This window comes from Gorilla gorilla, chromosome 14 (assembly GCF_029281585.2).
Source record: "Gorilla gorilla gorilla isolate KB3781 chromosome 14, NHGRI_mGorGor1-v2.1_pri, whole genome shotgun sequence".
Lineage (NCBI taxonomy): Eukaryota > Metazoa > Chordata > Mammalia > Primates > Hominidae > Gorilla > Gorilla gorilla.
Genome location: NC_073238.2, coordinates 128,611,109 through 128,624,885, shown reverse-complemented (window position 1 = coordinate 128,624,885; position 13,777 = coordinate 128,611,109). Strand labels below are relative to the sequence as shown.

The following is a 13,777-nucleotide window of genomic DNA, read 5'->3' as shown; positions in this document are numbered from 1 at the left end:
TGCTCTGTGTGCTTTGTGTGGTGTGTGGTCTGTGTGGTGTGTGCTCTGTGTGCTCTGTGTGGTGTGTGAGGTGTGTGCTCTGTGTGGTGTGTGAGGTGTGTACTCTGTGTGGTGTGTGCTATGTGCTCTGTTGTGGTGTGTGTGCTGTGTGCTCTGTGTGTTATGTGCTGTGTGCTCTGTTGTGGTGTGTGTGCTGTGTGCTCTGTGTGTTGTGTGGTGTGTGCTGTGTGCTCTGTGTGTTGTGTGGTGTGTGTAGTCTGTGTGGAGAGGGAAGTTCGTTGTGTAGGAAATGAGACTTGCTGAGAGGAGAGACAGTCACTGGCAACCCCCAGCGTGGAGACTGACTGTGAAGCCGTCTGAGCTGAGATCTGCAAAATGAAATTGAACTTTTTTCACGTCGACTCTTTCAGCCCCAGAAAGCGACCGTGCACACAATGACAATGTACTCACAATGTGCTGTGCTGCAAATACGCCGTCCACGATGGCACAGCAGAAGGCGGCCACCACGCCAAAACTGATAAACACGATCGCTGCCACCAGCTGCAAGGGAAGAAGAGGTGTGGGTGCCCAACTTTTACCAACCCTGGTTTTCAAACGCAAACCAATTCAAAGTCCCAGCTCGAGGCTGGGGCTTCTTTCACAGAACTGCCTCTTCTCACCTCTACCTTTCGTCCCATGACTTCCAGCCCTGGCCAGGCCGGACTCCACCCTGCGGGTCGTCCTCACGCGTCTATTCCGCAAGACCCACCCAGGCGCCTTCTGCACGGAAGGGCGTTGCCATCCCCGGGCCCTCGGCACGCGCCTCTGAGAAGCAACCCCGGACGGCAGGCCGTGTGCCCAACCCTAATGTGTGCTCATCACACGCACACACATGTGCACACTTGACACAGGCCTTTACAGTCATCGGATCAGCTTCACACACTGTTGCACAACCTGCTTTTCCTACCTAATGGTCTTGGAGCTTGGAGCCAGGAATGGTTTATAGTGCGTTAGTTAACCAGTGCACTCTGATGGATAAACAGTTGGCAATTTCTTGCCACTACAAACTCTGCTATAAAGCTGGGTGCCCTGCCCTAACCCTAAAAACTAGCAGGGAGTCTCCATCCCCGTGGACCCCTGACCAGAGGGCGGGTGCTGTCATTCTTTTCTCGGTGCCTGGCTTGGTACCACACTGGGCAGAGCAGACCCTCCTGAATGGCCACTGAGAACTGTGGCCCCGAGTTGGCATCTCGCTTGGTTCCGTCCCGATGGATGAGTTGTCGGCTCGGGAAAGAGGTCCCAGTGACAAGCAGAACCCATCGGTGACAGCAGAGGGAGGGCCTGCGGCTCTGGCACCGTGGTGCTACACAGGGACAGGGGAAGCCTGAGTCTGTTCGGACCTGTCCTGCGCACCAGGCACGAGCGTGGGTGCTCGTCCAGACCACAAAGCTCTCGTCAGAGCAGAGCCGACCGAGCAGAGTGGTCTCCTCCTCACGCTTGCAACGACGCCCGGCAGAGGCACCCCGACCTTCCTTCTCCCTGGGGAGCCAAGTATGTGGAGGGAGGAGTTCCATCGACCGTGACCCTCACGTGGAACTGCCGTGGCCTCTTCCCCCGATGTCAGCGTGGCCCTGTGTGTCCATCTCTGCCCCAGGCTGCACACCTATCGTCACCCGCAACCCAAAGAGAAGCCAAATCCAGCCCATCTGCCACGGCTCTAATGCTACCCGCTGGATTCGCAGGTGGGACGCGTTCCCAGCAGGCCCCACAGCAGCAGAAGGCGGGGGGTGGTGGCTGGCAGGCCCAAACCTTTCAGGCCATGGACCAGTGGTGGCCGCCTGCTCCTCCCTCTCCTTCTGACCCTCCACACCACAGGCCCGCTGGGGGTCCTCCCTGGAAGCCCCATCAGAGCCGGTCCAGGGCGCACCACGCTGCTGGCCAAGCCCTTTTGCGGAGGAAAGTGCAGCTTCTTTTTTAAACAGTGGGCACCCTCACTGCGAATCTGGGTGTTTTTATCCTTCAGCAGAGGAAGAGCTGTCAATTGGGGGCTTCCTGGTGAACCCACGCTTGGCAGTCACCGATGCCACCTTGCATTAAATGTGAGTGATGAGGCGGCAGGGCTGGGGCAGCGGGCCGGAGAGCGAGTCCACAGAAGTCAGTGCGTCCTCGGGTGGGTCCCAGACCGGCACGGTCCCTGCGTGAGTTACAGAGAGATGGTTCTCCCACCTGCTGGCACCTTTCTTCTTCTAAGGTAACTTTCCACCACAGCAGATCAGACGAGACATTCTAAGAGCTCAGACATCAAGCACGTGCCCTTCCAAAATACATACTTTAGGTTTACGAGAAGAGGCAGGTCTGAACAAAGTCCGGGCAGTTAGTATGCAGCTGGCCGACACCCCTGAGCTCTAGCTCCCAGTGGCTGTGCGAGGGGGCGGAGGGGGACGTGGCCACCAGACCCAAGGGCAGCACAAGGGTTCTCGGGGTGGCCTTGGACCGGAGCCCTTACCCTCGCATCCCCCCTCCACCTCCCCAGGCAGAGCAGAGCAGAGCTGGCAAGCTGAGTCCTTCCAGAGCGTTCTCTGAACTGCTGGGCTGGACTTGCCCCTAGTGGTCCTTGGTCCCCCCTCTGGAAAGGGAGGTGCTGGGCTCACTGACTTATTCATAAGTGTCACGGACGCTCCGGCGTCCCCACAGGATACGCAGCCCGGTGCTGCAGGCGCAGACATGAGCAAAACAGGCGCTTCCCTGCCCTTCCCGCGTCTCACATTTCTGGCATTTTATCATCGATTGCCTAAAAGAAAGTTGAGGTGCTCCCAGAAGGAAGCTGTGCAGAAAACCATGGCTGCATTAGCCTGGGTCTGAACCAAAAGCTTATTTCTATTTGGACTTTCTACAGGCTGTGGCAATTTAAAAATCTCCTCTTCTGCCTAATTGCTCTGGTTCGACTGGCTAAATGACGGAGCCCATCGCATGGTGTAGCTGCCCAGTGTGCTGGAGGAACAGACAGATGAGGGAGGTTCCCCCTTGAACAGCTGACCCTGTCTGACGGCCACCATAGCAAAGCATAAGCCAGGGCTCTGGGTGTACACACAAGGAAGGCCTCACTGCACCCTGAGAAAGAAGGAAGGCCTGAACTAGTCCTGGAAGAATAAACAGAATTTCCTCAAGGGGAGACGGGGAAGGCGCTGGGGGCTGCACGTCGGTGGGACTGGGGCCCACTGAGGTGGGGCAGAGGCCACGATGTTCAGGGCTGGGGGTGAGCTGCAGCCACCTTGTTACTGTCAGAAGCTCGCCAATGCCAAGGTTGTGTGGCCGAAGGCAAGAGACTTCCTTCACCTTCCCATTTTCCTGGTGAAACTGCTGCATACAAGTAAAATGATTATTATGCAGAGCTGTGTAAAAACAGCGGGCAGAAATTACACCTAACTGAAATTTCCTACGTTCAGTTAGATAAATACGTAAAATACATTAAAAATGTAACTGTTTGAACAAATACATAAAAACACACACAGACGGCTCAGAGGGCAACATTCGAGGTTTCCCAGTCGGGGCCAAGCCCCTCCACCTTCCCAGAGGAAGATGAAAGCCGGACTCCAGCGGGGCCGCGTCCCCAGCTCTGGGGCCTCCCGGAGTTCCAGGGGATGTTCCTGCCCCGCAGTGCACCCTTCTCGTGGGTGCCGGCCTGGATCGGGGGCTGCGCGCCTCGCTCTAGCATTGCAGGGAGAGCGGCGTCACATCCCATCGTGCCTGCAGACATGCTTCCAGCAATAGATGCAAGGACACAGAGGGGCCGTGGTCCCGTCACCACTGCGCACTCTCCTTAAGAACTCCCACAGTTTCTGTTGGGCACAATTCCCAACCAAAGAGGCAGAAGGAAAAAAGACTTAAAGATGAATAAAATCACTTTAAAGCTTCCAAAGTTCTTTCGCTCGGCCCATCCTTCTAATCGGCACAACTGTGACGTCATCATCACAGTTTGCATTTTGCAGGTGCGGCTGTAAGGACTTGGGGCTCTAAACATCTTTCGCTCAGACAGCGCCTCAGCTCAGCAGCACAAGCACCCCTTCCCTGCTCCTGGTTGAGCCCATCACCCTCAGAGCCACTGGTGTCCCCAAGGGGACATCTGTCCACATGACGTCGCTCCCTCAGATCCCTGAGGGGTCTGTGACCAGTGTGGTCCCCCAGATTCATTGGGGCTGCCCAATGTTAGGAAGCCCACATCTGCCTAGTGGGAGCCGAAGCCAACCCAGGAGGATCCAGCGTCCCTGTCCAGCTCGGCGGCCGGCAGGTGCCACCCGCTAGATGCCCCGGCCACTTTCAGAAGTGGGTGGCAGGTGACTCATCCAGGCTCTGCTGAGTCTCTCACCATAAATGCGTGCAGCAGAGACTCTGCCAGGATGTGCTGGCCCTGGATGTTCACCTTCCAACCCAGTAACCCCTCATGAATGCCATGGAGCCGGGAACCCGCTGCAACCCAGCCCTGGGCAGGACCCAGGCCCAGACCGTTGAGAGGTGTTCATATTTCACCCCCACCCAATTTCACCCGAAACTTCACAGAAACACAGAATTGTTAGAGCATCCCTAAAAACTGCAGGGTCTACCTTCCACCACCCATGTTTCACAAACACATTCGAACCTGGTCACGCATAACGCTTCCCACCCTGCCAACGTCCCCGCAAACGTCCCAGCTCTGCCTGGCTGTCCTTCCTCCCGCTCTTTCAGTGTGAAAGGTAAAATTCAGCGAAATTCAGCGAGAGTGTGGCCACGCGCAGCAAGTTCAGTGCTAGGATGTCCACGTGCCCGGTCAGTCCAGCGCTAGGATGTCTACGTGTCTGGTCAGTCCAGAGCTAGGATGTCCACGTGTCTGGTCAGTTCAGTGCGAGGATGTCCACATGTCCAGTCAGTCCAGCGCTAGGATGTCCACGTGTCCGGTCAGTCCAGAGCTAGGATGTCCATGTACACGGTCAGTTCAGCATTAGGATGTCTATGTACACGGTCAGTCCAGGGCTAGGATGTCCACGTGCCTGGTCAGTTCAGTGCTAGGATGTCCGTGTGCACGGTCAGTTCAGTGTTAGGATGTCCATGTGCCTGGGCAGTCAGCACTAGGACAGCCAGAAACATGAAAATGCCAAGAGCTTCTCATGGTGCTTCAACCCGAGTCCAGCAGTGGTGTTGGGAAAGACATTGGGAATGGCCTCCTCCAGCTCCTCTGGCTAAGTCCGCAAGTCACTGCCAGAACCAGCCTCACGAGAGCTGCCTCAGGGAACAGCCCACATCCCCCTGGGCTGCGTGGCTCTGTCACGACTTTTCTCCAGGCATTGTTAACTCTTGTTCAGATAAATTTTTTGTGACCTAGAACGTGCATAGCAGGAACCAAATCAATTCTCCACAGACACAAGCAACCCGCTCTCCATAGCCCATGAGGACTGTGCATGTCTATGGCCACTGCCAGGAGAAACTCTGTCCCTGCACTGCAGCCACAGGGATCTGGACTGAAGGCTGTGAAGATCTCATTGCATTCTGTTGGGGCATCTTCTCTTGAGCAAAGGTCACCTTCAAATGCCTCTGCTCTCAGAGTTTACATTCCAACAGAAGAAAGTAGATTTAAAAAAAAAACCCACACTGAGCATAAGGTCGTGGTGATCAGAGGAAAAGAAGGAAGCGGATAAGGTGGGGAGGGAGAGTGGCCCGGGTGCGGCTACCTCAAGAGGGCGGCTGGGTCTCTGTGGTCTGGGACATTCGAGCAGAGACTCAACAAGGTGGAGACCCTGCCCAGGCCACCCAGCAGCACCTGCAAAGGCCCCACAGCACAGCATGTGGGTCTAAGGAGCACCAGGGCAGTCGGTCGGTGGCCTCCACGAGGCAGGATGAGTGGGGCAGGAGGGAGGGAGGGAGGCGCGGCCCCCAGGTGCAGTGGTCAGTGGGAGGGGAGCCAGCTGCCCTGGGGTTTCCCAGAACTCTGGCTGGGGTGAGGGCAGCGGCAGGGCCCAGGCAGGAGGTGACGGCGATGGTGAGGGCCAGAAGCGCGAGCGGAGTACACAGGTCGAGTGTCCAGAGACAAACGAGTGGAGGGCGGCCACACGGTGACACCGTGCTGATGACGGCACAGAGGCAGGGCCCGGATGGGCAAGAGCAGCCGCTTCCATCTCACAGGTCTGTTATCACCCACACGATGACGGCTAAGATGGCTGTGTACGCCATAAATCCAGCACTAGGATGGCCACGTGTGGCAGGAGGAGACAGGGAGCCACCAGCCGAGGGCAGAGAGGAGCCTCTGCTGCACCAGTGCCAGGCCACGCAGGCAGTGCGACCCCTGAGCCCCCACCCAGGGCAGCAGCTCCACCTGGGAGAGGCACCTGATGCAGCCTCTGCTGCCCATCCCCACTCCCTCCGCCTTCCCCTCTGCCCATCCCCACCCCCTCCGCCTTCCCCTCTGCCCATCCCCACCCCCTCCGCCTTCCCCTCTGCCCATCCCCACCCCCTCCGCCTTCCCCTCTGCCCATCCCCACCCCCTCCGCCTTCCCCTCTGCCCATCCCCACCCCCTCCGCCTTCCCCTCTGCCCATCCCCACCCCCTCCGCCTTCCCCTCTGCCCATCCCCACCCCCTCCGCCTTCCCCTCTGCCCATCCCCACCCCCTCCGCCTTCCCCTCTGCCCATCCCCACCCCCTCCGCCTTCCCCTCTGCCCATCCCCACCCCCTCCGCCTTCCCCTCTGCCCATCCCCACCCCCTCCGCCTTCCCCTCTGCCCATCCCCACCCCCTCCGCCTTCCCCTCTGCCCATCCCCACCCCCTCTGCCTTCCCCTCTGCCCATCCCCACCCCCTCCGCCTTCCCCTCTGCCCATCCCCACTCCCTCCGCCTTCCCCTCTGCAGCATGGTGCCCCTGGCCGACACCTGGAGCTGCCCATCCCATCTTAACCACAGATGTCTTCTCGACACCTCCTCCCCGTCCATGCCCTCTCCTCCACCTCGCTTCCTTTAGAGTAAACCTCCTGGAGAGAGTGGACGGCACCTGCAGCTGGTTCCTCCTTCCTGGGTCACCAAGCCCAAATCTGCCCCTCCCAAGGTCACCATGCCCTGCCTGCCATCAATCCAGGGGTCACCCTCAGCCCCAGCTGACGTGATTCACCATGAGCATTTGACACATTCGCGGCTCTCACACTCCCCTCCCCACTGCTTTCCCAGGCACAACCTAATTCACTTCACAAGCAGGTCCTTGCTCACAGTTCTAAGCCATGTACAATTTCAGCTCATTAACAATTTTGTCTCCAGCTTCCCTTCTTCACGTCTGACCTGCACACCTGCCATGCGGGTGTCCCAGAACCACAAAACTCAGGGGCTCCCCACATGGTCGCCACTGTCTACACCCTACACTCACACCATCCACACCCTCCAAAGACCCTGAACTTTGACCTGCTCATTTCACCTATCATCGGTTTCTGTGAGCAAACGGAGAAGAGAAGCCGCACCACTCAGGTCAGCAACAGGCAGCCTCTGTCCTTTTAAGCCTTCCCCACACACTGAAGAAATTCTTAGAACATTTAAAAACTGTTTTTCAACTTAAACCAATCAGGCATTATTTTAGTCTAGAATACATGTTTTTCAAATGCTAATAAATAAGTGATAAAGGAGAGCAACCAAATTAAAATCCAGACCGTTGGCTCTGGAAGATGCCCAATGTAGCTCTTCCACCAACACCCCTGCGCGTGCACGTGACTGATTGTGGAGCTAGCAGGTTTGCACGAGGCCTACTGTAAGTTTTCTCTATTAGAGACAAAATTTTAAAATTATTTAATTATGACATATTTTCACATGTTCTGTTCATTAAAGTGTCAGGTCCAGGTATGAAACAACAAACAACTAGAACCTCTCAGAAGTGCCTTATGGGGCCCATTGCCAGGAGTAATGTGGTCTCCTGTGTGAAGGCATGCCCTGCCATTGCTGCGGGTAATGTGGTCTCCTGTGTGAAGGCATGCCCCGTGCATGTCACATGTGTAACTAGTGAGCCTGGGACAGGGCTCACTCCCCCTCAAAAACCAAGACGTGGCCTCCTTCTCAGTGAATGAGAGGCCACTACAGATGATCTCCAACACCACCAGCCCAAACCAAGAAATGAGAAATCCATCGTAAAGGTTTCTTCCGATGACTCCTCTGCCTGCTCTCTGATGTGGATGCCAGGGAGGAAATTCACTCCCCAGCAGAGAGGAAGCAGCTGCTGCTGGTGACGACAGTGATGACGGTGATGGTGATGACAGTGATGATGGTGATGGTGGTGACAACAGTGATGACGGTGATGGTGACAACAGTGATGATGGTGATGACGATGATGGTGACGATGGTGACAATGGTGATGACGGTGGTGACAATGGTGATGATGGTGATGGTGATGATGGTGACAACAGTGATGGTGATGACACTGATGATGGTGACAGTGATGGTGATGACAACAGTGATGATGGTGACGAGGGTGATGACAGTGATGACAGTGGAGATGGTGACGATGGTGACGGTGATGACAGTGAAGACGGTAATTACAGTGACGACAGTGATGGTGATGGGGATGGTGATGACAGTGGGGAAGGTGACAATGGCAATGACAGTGAGGATGGTGACAATGGCGATGACAGTGATGACAGGATGGTGACGATGGCAATGACAGTGATGACAGTAGGGATGGTGACAATGGTGACAATGGTGACAGTGGGGATAGTAAAGACTGTGATGACAGTGGGGATGGTGATGATGGTGGCCCATGGTTCTCTGGCTAGAATCCCGAAGTCCAGAGCCCTCACGGTTTGATGCTTGAATTCATTTTACAGCAAAGCATGCCCTGGTCTGAAGAAGTCCACGCACAGCCTGCATTTACCCCATGTTGCGTGAATGTTCATGTGCTTTGCTTTGGAAACAGGAAGTGGGAGGCTGCCTCAGACTCCACTGGAGGAATCAAACGGTCTGGCCCATCCCCACGTTCCCTAAAATCCAAAACACTCCGAGAAGCACCTGGCTCCGGGAGTGTCCGAGAAGACACAGGGATGTGTGAGTACATCAAGCCACCATCCCAGGTGTTTTTCCTGCCTCTCCTGAGCCCCTGAGGGCAACCCTATCATCCCTTCATCGAGACGAGGACAGGGAGGCCTGGGGACGTCCAGCACCCACAGTCACGTCCAGAGTGGGGTCTCCAAGCCCAGCGGCAACCGTTCCTACTTCTGACCCTGACCAGTGACCTAAAGGTTTCAAAACCAGGGAAAGCTCATGTTGGGGAGACTGAATTTCTAAATTTCTGCTGACTTAGAAGTTTCTTTAATTGAACTTTTCAGCTTTCCAGCCTCTCTCCTCCGGTGGGTCTATTTCTCTGTCAGTGGTCTAGGACCTCTCTTTGCTCATGCGTTTGCTAAAGACAACAGCAGGAGAGGTAGGACGAGGAGCAAACATGAGACCCTAGTGCCAGCTGAGTCAGAAACCACAGCTGGGGGTGAGGGAACCCTGCAAGCCTCCCTCTCTGCCCTGCAGTGTTTTGCCTGGAGGGCAACCTCTGTCATGGTATTAGAAGTGCAGGTGGAAATCAGAAGGCAAAGCCAGTGCCTGTGTGCAGGGCAGTGAACTTCAGGAAATGACTCTCAGCCTGGGCACTTTGCCAGTGACAGAGCAGAGGCATCACCATCTTGGACAAACACCGCCATTTTAAGTTCCCTTTGACTAAAAACTGCCTAAATCCAGCCCCAGAAACATCAATTTACTGACTAATGTCAGCATGACCATAAACCACAAATGACACCTCCGACCAGAAACATTCCAACCCTGCAATAAAACTCTCCTCCACCCAGAAACATTCTGCTCCTGCAATAAGCTCCCCGCTTCCTAAACCCTTAAATACTCTTATATAAGAGAGAACACTCCTGACCTAAATTCACCAGAAGCCCCTCTCAGGTTTATTCTCCAAAATAAACCTCTCTTTGATGGTTGAGCCACTTTTCATGTTTCTTTCCTCTTTAACTCTTACATTTGGTGCCAAAACTTAGGACAGGTGTTGGGGCCAGAGGCTCTCTTGCAACCCAGGAAGCCGTGGGCAGTGGCAGCTCGTCCCAGGCTAATTCCTAGATCCTGAGGGCCTCTGGCCACCTGCCTTGTCTTTTCTCTCACTTTACTTTCCGAGCAATTTGCATAAGGAGGACAACTGACCCGAAGGGAACTGTGAGGCTTGGGCCGGGGCTACTCCCCAGTGGGCTCTCAAAATCCTCAGGTCTCAGAAATCCACCTCCAACTGCTCACAATCGGCATTTCACTCTCCAACCCTTCTCTCCTTCTCCTCCTCCTCCCTCCTCCTCCTCCTCCTCCTCCTCCTCCTTCTTCTTCTTCTTCCTCTTCTTCTCCTTCTCTCTCTCTCTCTGTCTTCCTCACATGGCTCCAGTCTGGGAGGCGCTTTGCCAATTCCAACTGGAACATCCAACACCAGACACAAATCCAGCTGACTGGTAAGATCTGCCCTCCCCTGGCTTTCTCATGGTACCCAGGAAAGTCAGATCTGCTGTCCTGGTCCTCAGAGGACCAGTGGGATTAAGCTGGGGAAAATCTTGGGAACTCCCAGTCTCTTCTCAGGTTAATTGTCCTCTTTATAAACAGGAATCTGGGTCTCTGTCTTTCTTCTGGAGACACCTAGAACAAAAACAGACACCCTCGGCCTCCTCTTACCAGCTCACATGGGTGCTCAACAATCCCACATCCCTACACCCTCCCCGCTCGGCTGTCTCCTTCACAACCTCACCAAACTTGGCTTACAGGGGAGCCTAAAGCCAAAGCGTTTAGTTTTTTATGGTAACACGGCCTGGCCCAATTCAAACTAGATAACGACAGCCAATGGCCCAAAAACAGCATCTTTGACTTTCAAATTCTCAGGGACCTTGACAACTTTATAACCAGGAGCAGCAAATGACAAGAGGTTCCCTATATTCAGGCTTTCTTCAGCCCTGCCTATGTCACGCTTGCACCCCTCATGAAATCCTTCTTCTTAAAGAAAACCCTCCCCAGGTCTTCCCTTCCTCCGAAATCCCTTCCTCCGAAACCCCTTCTGACCCTGCAGATGAACCCCCTCTGTACTCTCGACCCTCTGCATCTGCTCCTCACCCAGACCAAATCCTCCACCCTGTTGGCCCCTCCTACCCCCAAGCCTTTAGCCCCAAACTCCACCCATCCTCCTCCACCAGTCACCCATTGAGAAACTACCCCAGCCAGTCAAGCCACCTCTGCCATTCTCCCTCTCCAGGAAGTAGCTGGGGTTGAAGGCACTGCTTGCGTTCATGGTCCTTTCTCCACGTCTGATTCTCTCCACGTCTGACTTGTCACAGATCCAACAGCACCTGGAATCTTTCTCTGAAAATCCCTCTCATTATCACAGGGAATTCCTGCACATAGCCCAATCCTTTACTTTAACTTGGCGTGACATTGATATAATTCTAACTCCACCCTCACTCCTGATGAAAAGGAGAGTATGGCATTCAGCTGAGGCCGACGCAGATAAACTCCATAATCAAACCCTAATATAAAACCCAGTGGCTAACGATGCAGGCCCCGTAGAGATCCAGATTGGACTTACCAACAGGGAGACACTGGCTTCAGGCAAAGAAACCACATGATCACCTGTCCCCTCGCAGGCATGGACAAAAATGCCCATAAGGCAGCTAATTATGAAAAACTCAGAGAAATTACATAAGAGCCCCAGGAAAATCCTGCCCTTTTCTTACCACACCTCACTGAAGTGATGCTAAAATATACCAATTTGGACCCAGAATCTAGAGAAGGTCAAACTTTTCTCCCCCTCCAATTTGTTTCCCAATCCACCAAGACATCCAGAAAAAATTACAAAAATTAGAGGAGGGTCCCCAGACATCTCAGTGGGACCTCCTAAATGCAGCCTTCCATGTCTTTAACAACACAAACGAGGAAAAAAGAATTCAAAAAGACAAACGTCTCCATATAAATACCAGATGCTCACCTCTGCTGTCCAAAAGTCAGCTCCACAAAAAGCCTCCTGATAACCCGAAAGAAAAGTCCCCCACCTCTCTGGGAGTCTGTTTCTGATGTGGCAACGCTGGACACTGGGCAAAGGCTTGTCCTAAACCCCTGCCCCCACCAAACTGTGCCCAACCTGTGGTCTCTGGGGACACTGGAAAATGGACGGCTCCCAACAAGGACACCTTCCCCGTTCAGGTGGGGCTCATAATGAAGCCCCCCCACCCCGACCATCACAGGAGGAAATCTCATCACTGCCGGCGCTGACGACGGAGGACTGAGGGTGCCCGGATCCTGCGCCCCCATGTCCAGTGAGTCCACGGAACCCAGGGTAACTGGGACGGTATCCGTAGGTCAGAAGCAAGACGGAGTCAGTTCAGATCGTTTTCACTGTCTCAGTCATAATTGTGCAATGGCAGTTTCATAACTTTAAATGATTACCACAGTTTTCGTAAATGATCTAGGCAAGTGATTAAAATAATTAGATAAATGTAATGGGACAAATATTTGTAAACAAACTTGTCATCATTTGGAATCTAAAGTTATATTAAATTAAACTACAGCTATTTCATTATTTAGGTTTTTCCAATAAAAATATATTGTAGGAAAGCATTCTTTCTAAAAATTGTATCCTTTTTAAAGGTTAAATAATTTGTGTCTAATTCAAAGCTTATTTAAAGGTTTTATATAAAACAAGGTAAAAGAAACCAGGAAATAAGAGAGATATAAAGAAAGTTACAAAACTAAAAAGTTGTAAAGACTGTTGGTAAAATAAAAATATCTTCAAAAATGTAAACAGTTGGTCTAAATTATGCAGGTCAAATATTAGGTTTATTAAATGCTTTTAGATCATAAACTGGTTCTTTGACTTAAAAATTGTTCAATTTATTTTGGAGTGTTAAATTCTAGATAAGGCCTGGGGATATAAGAAATTAGCCATGCCCCCTAGCTATGCAAAAAGGTATTAAAGAAAAGAGAATTTATATAAGAAAGGATCTTCTACGGTAAATTTTTGTCCTAAAGTAAAATAACTGGTTGTTTGAAGACAGGGATGTTTAGGACAAGTCAGGAAGTCAAGGCATGTGGTAGCTTGTCTGCGTAGTCATAAAAGAATTTATACAAGGGAATTTATGCAAGAAATGATGTAGAATTTAAAGGTGATTAGGCCTCCTAAATGCTTTATAAAATGCCACTATGACTCTTAGCTGTACAACTTGCCTGCTTTATATCTAGGTAAGGCCTGGGACACACGGAGTTTGATGCTGGAATGAATCAGACCTTGTGTGCACTTCTGTCTAAGTCCCAGGCTTCACACCTAGTACATCATTTAAAATCCCAAACTTACCAAGGTCTTCACCAAAAGTGAAGGTTGCTAAGAGTTAACAGTGTTACATGTATTTAAGACTATTGAAGAAACAGTTTACATGCAAGGTGTGTAAGGAAAGCAAAATATACTTTTGGTAAAAAGATTATAAGGGGGCACGGGAATGTGAATTTTTGCCTAGATTAAAAGGTTAAAGGGTTGTTTTAAGTTGGATAAAATAAAAATGAAGGTTTAAGCAAGTTGTGAATGGTTGATTGTAAGGGAAATTCTATTTGTAAACATATTGGCTAAAGTTAAAGGGGTATCCTCCAGTTTTTCTGCAAATTAAGCATTAAAATAAAAGCACAATGGGTTTCTCTTAGAGCACTAGCCTGCTCTTTAACAAAAATTGTAAGGAGTTATAAAAGGTCTATAAAAATCTTACCTTATGATCAAACATTAAAATTGGGTAAATAGGTCTATAAAGTT

The 13,777-nt window shown here is 52.3% G+C and overlaps 1 protein-coding gene across 6 annotated transcripts in view; it reads right to left on the bottom strand.

Annotated features, from left to right (window-relative positions):
• Positions 1-13,777, bottom strand: part of TMEM255B (transmembrane protein 255B) — a 64,048-nt gene that overhangs the window by 27,635 nt on the left and 22,636 nt on the right. For all 6 annotated transcript variants that reach the window (XR_008671013.2, XM_055360273.2, XM_055360274.2 and 3 more), the window contains exon 4: positions 451-540. Coding sequence is in view for 5 of the 6 variants with exons in the window: in XM_055360273.2 (XP_055216248.1) it covers positions 451-540 (90 nt within the window). In the remaining variant the exon portion in view is untranslated. The remainder of the gene's footprint in view (positions 1-450; positions 541-13,777) is intronic.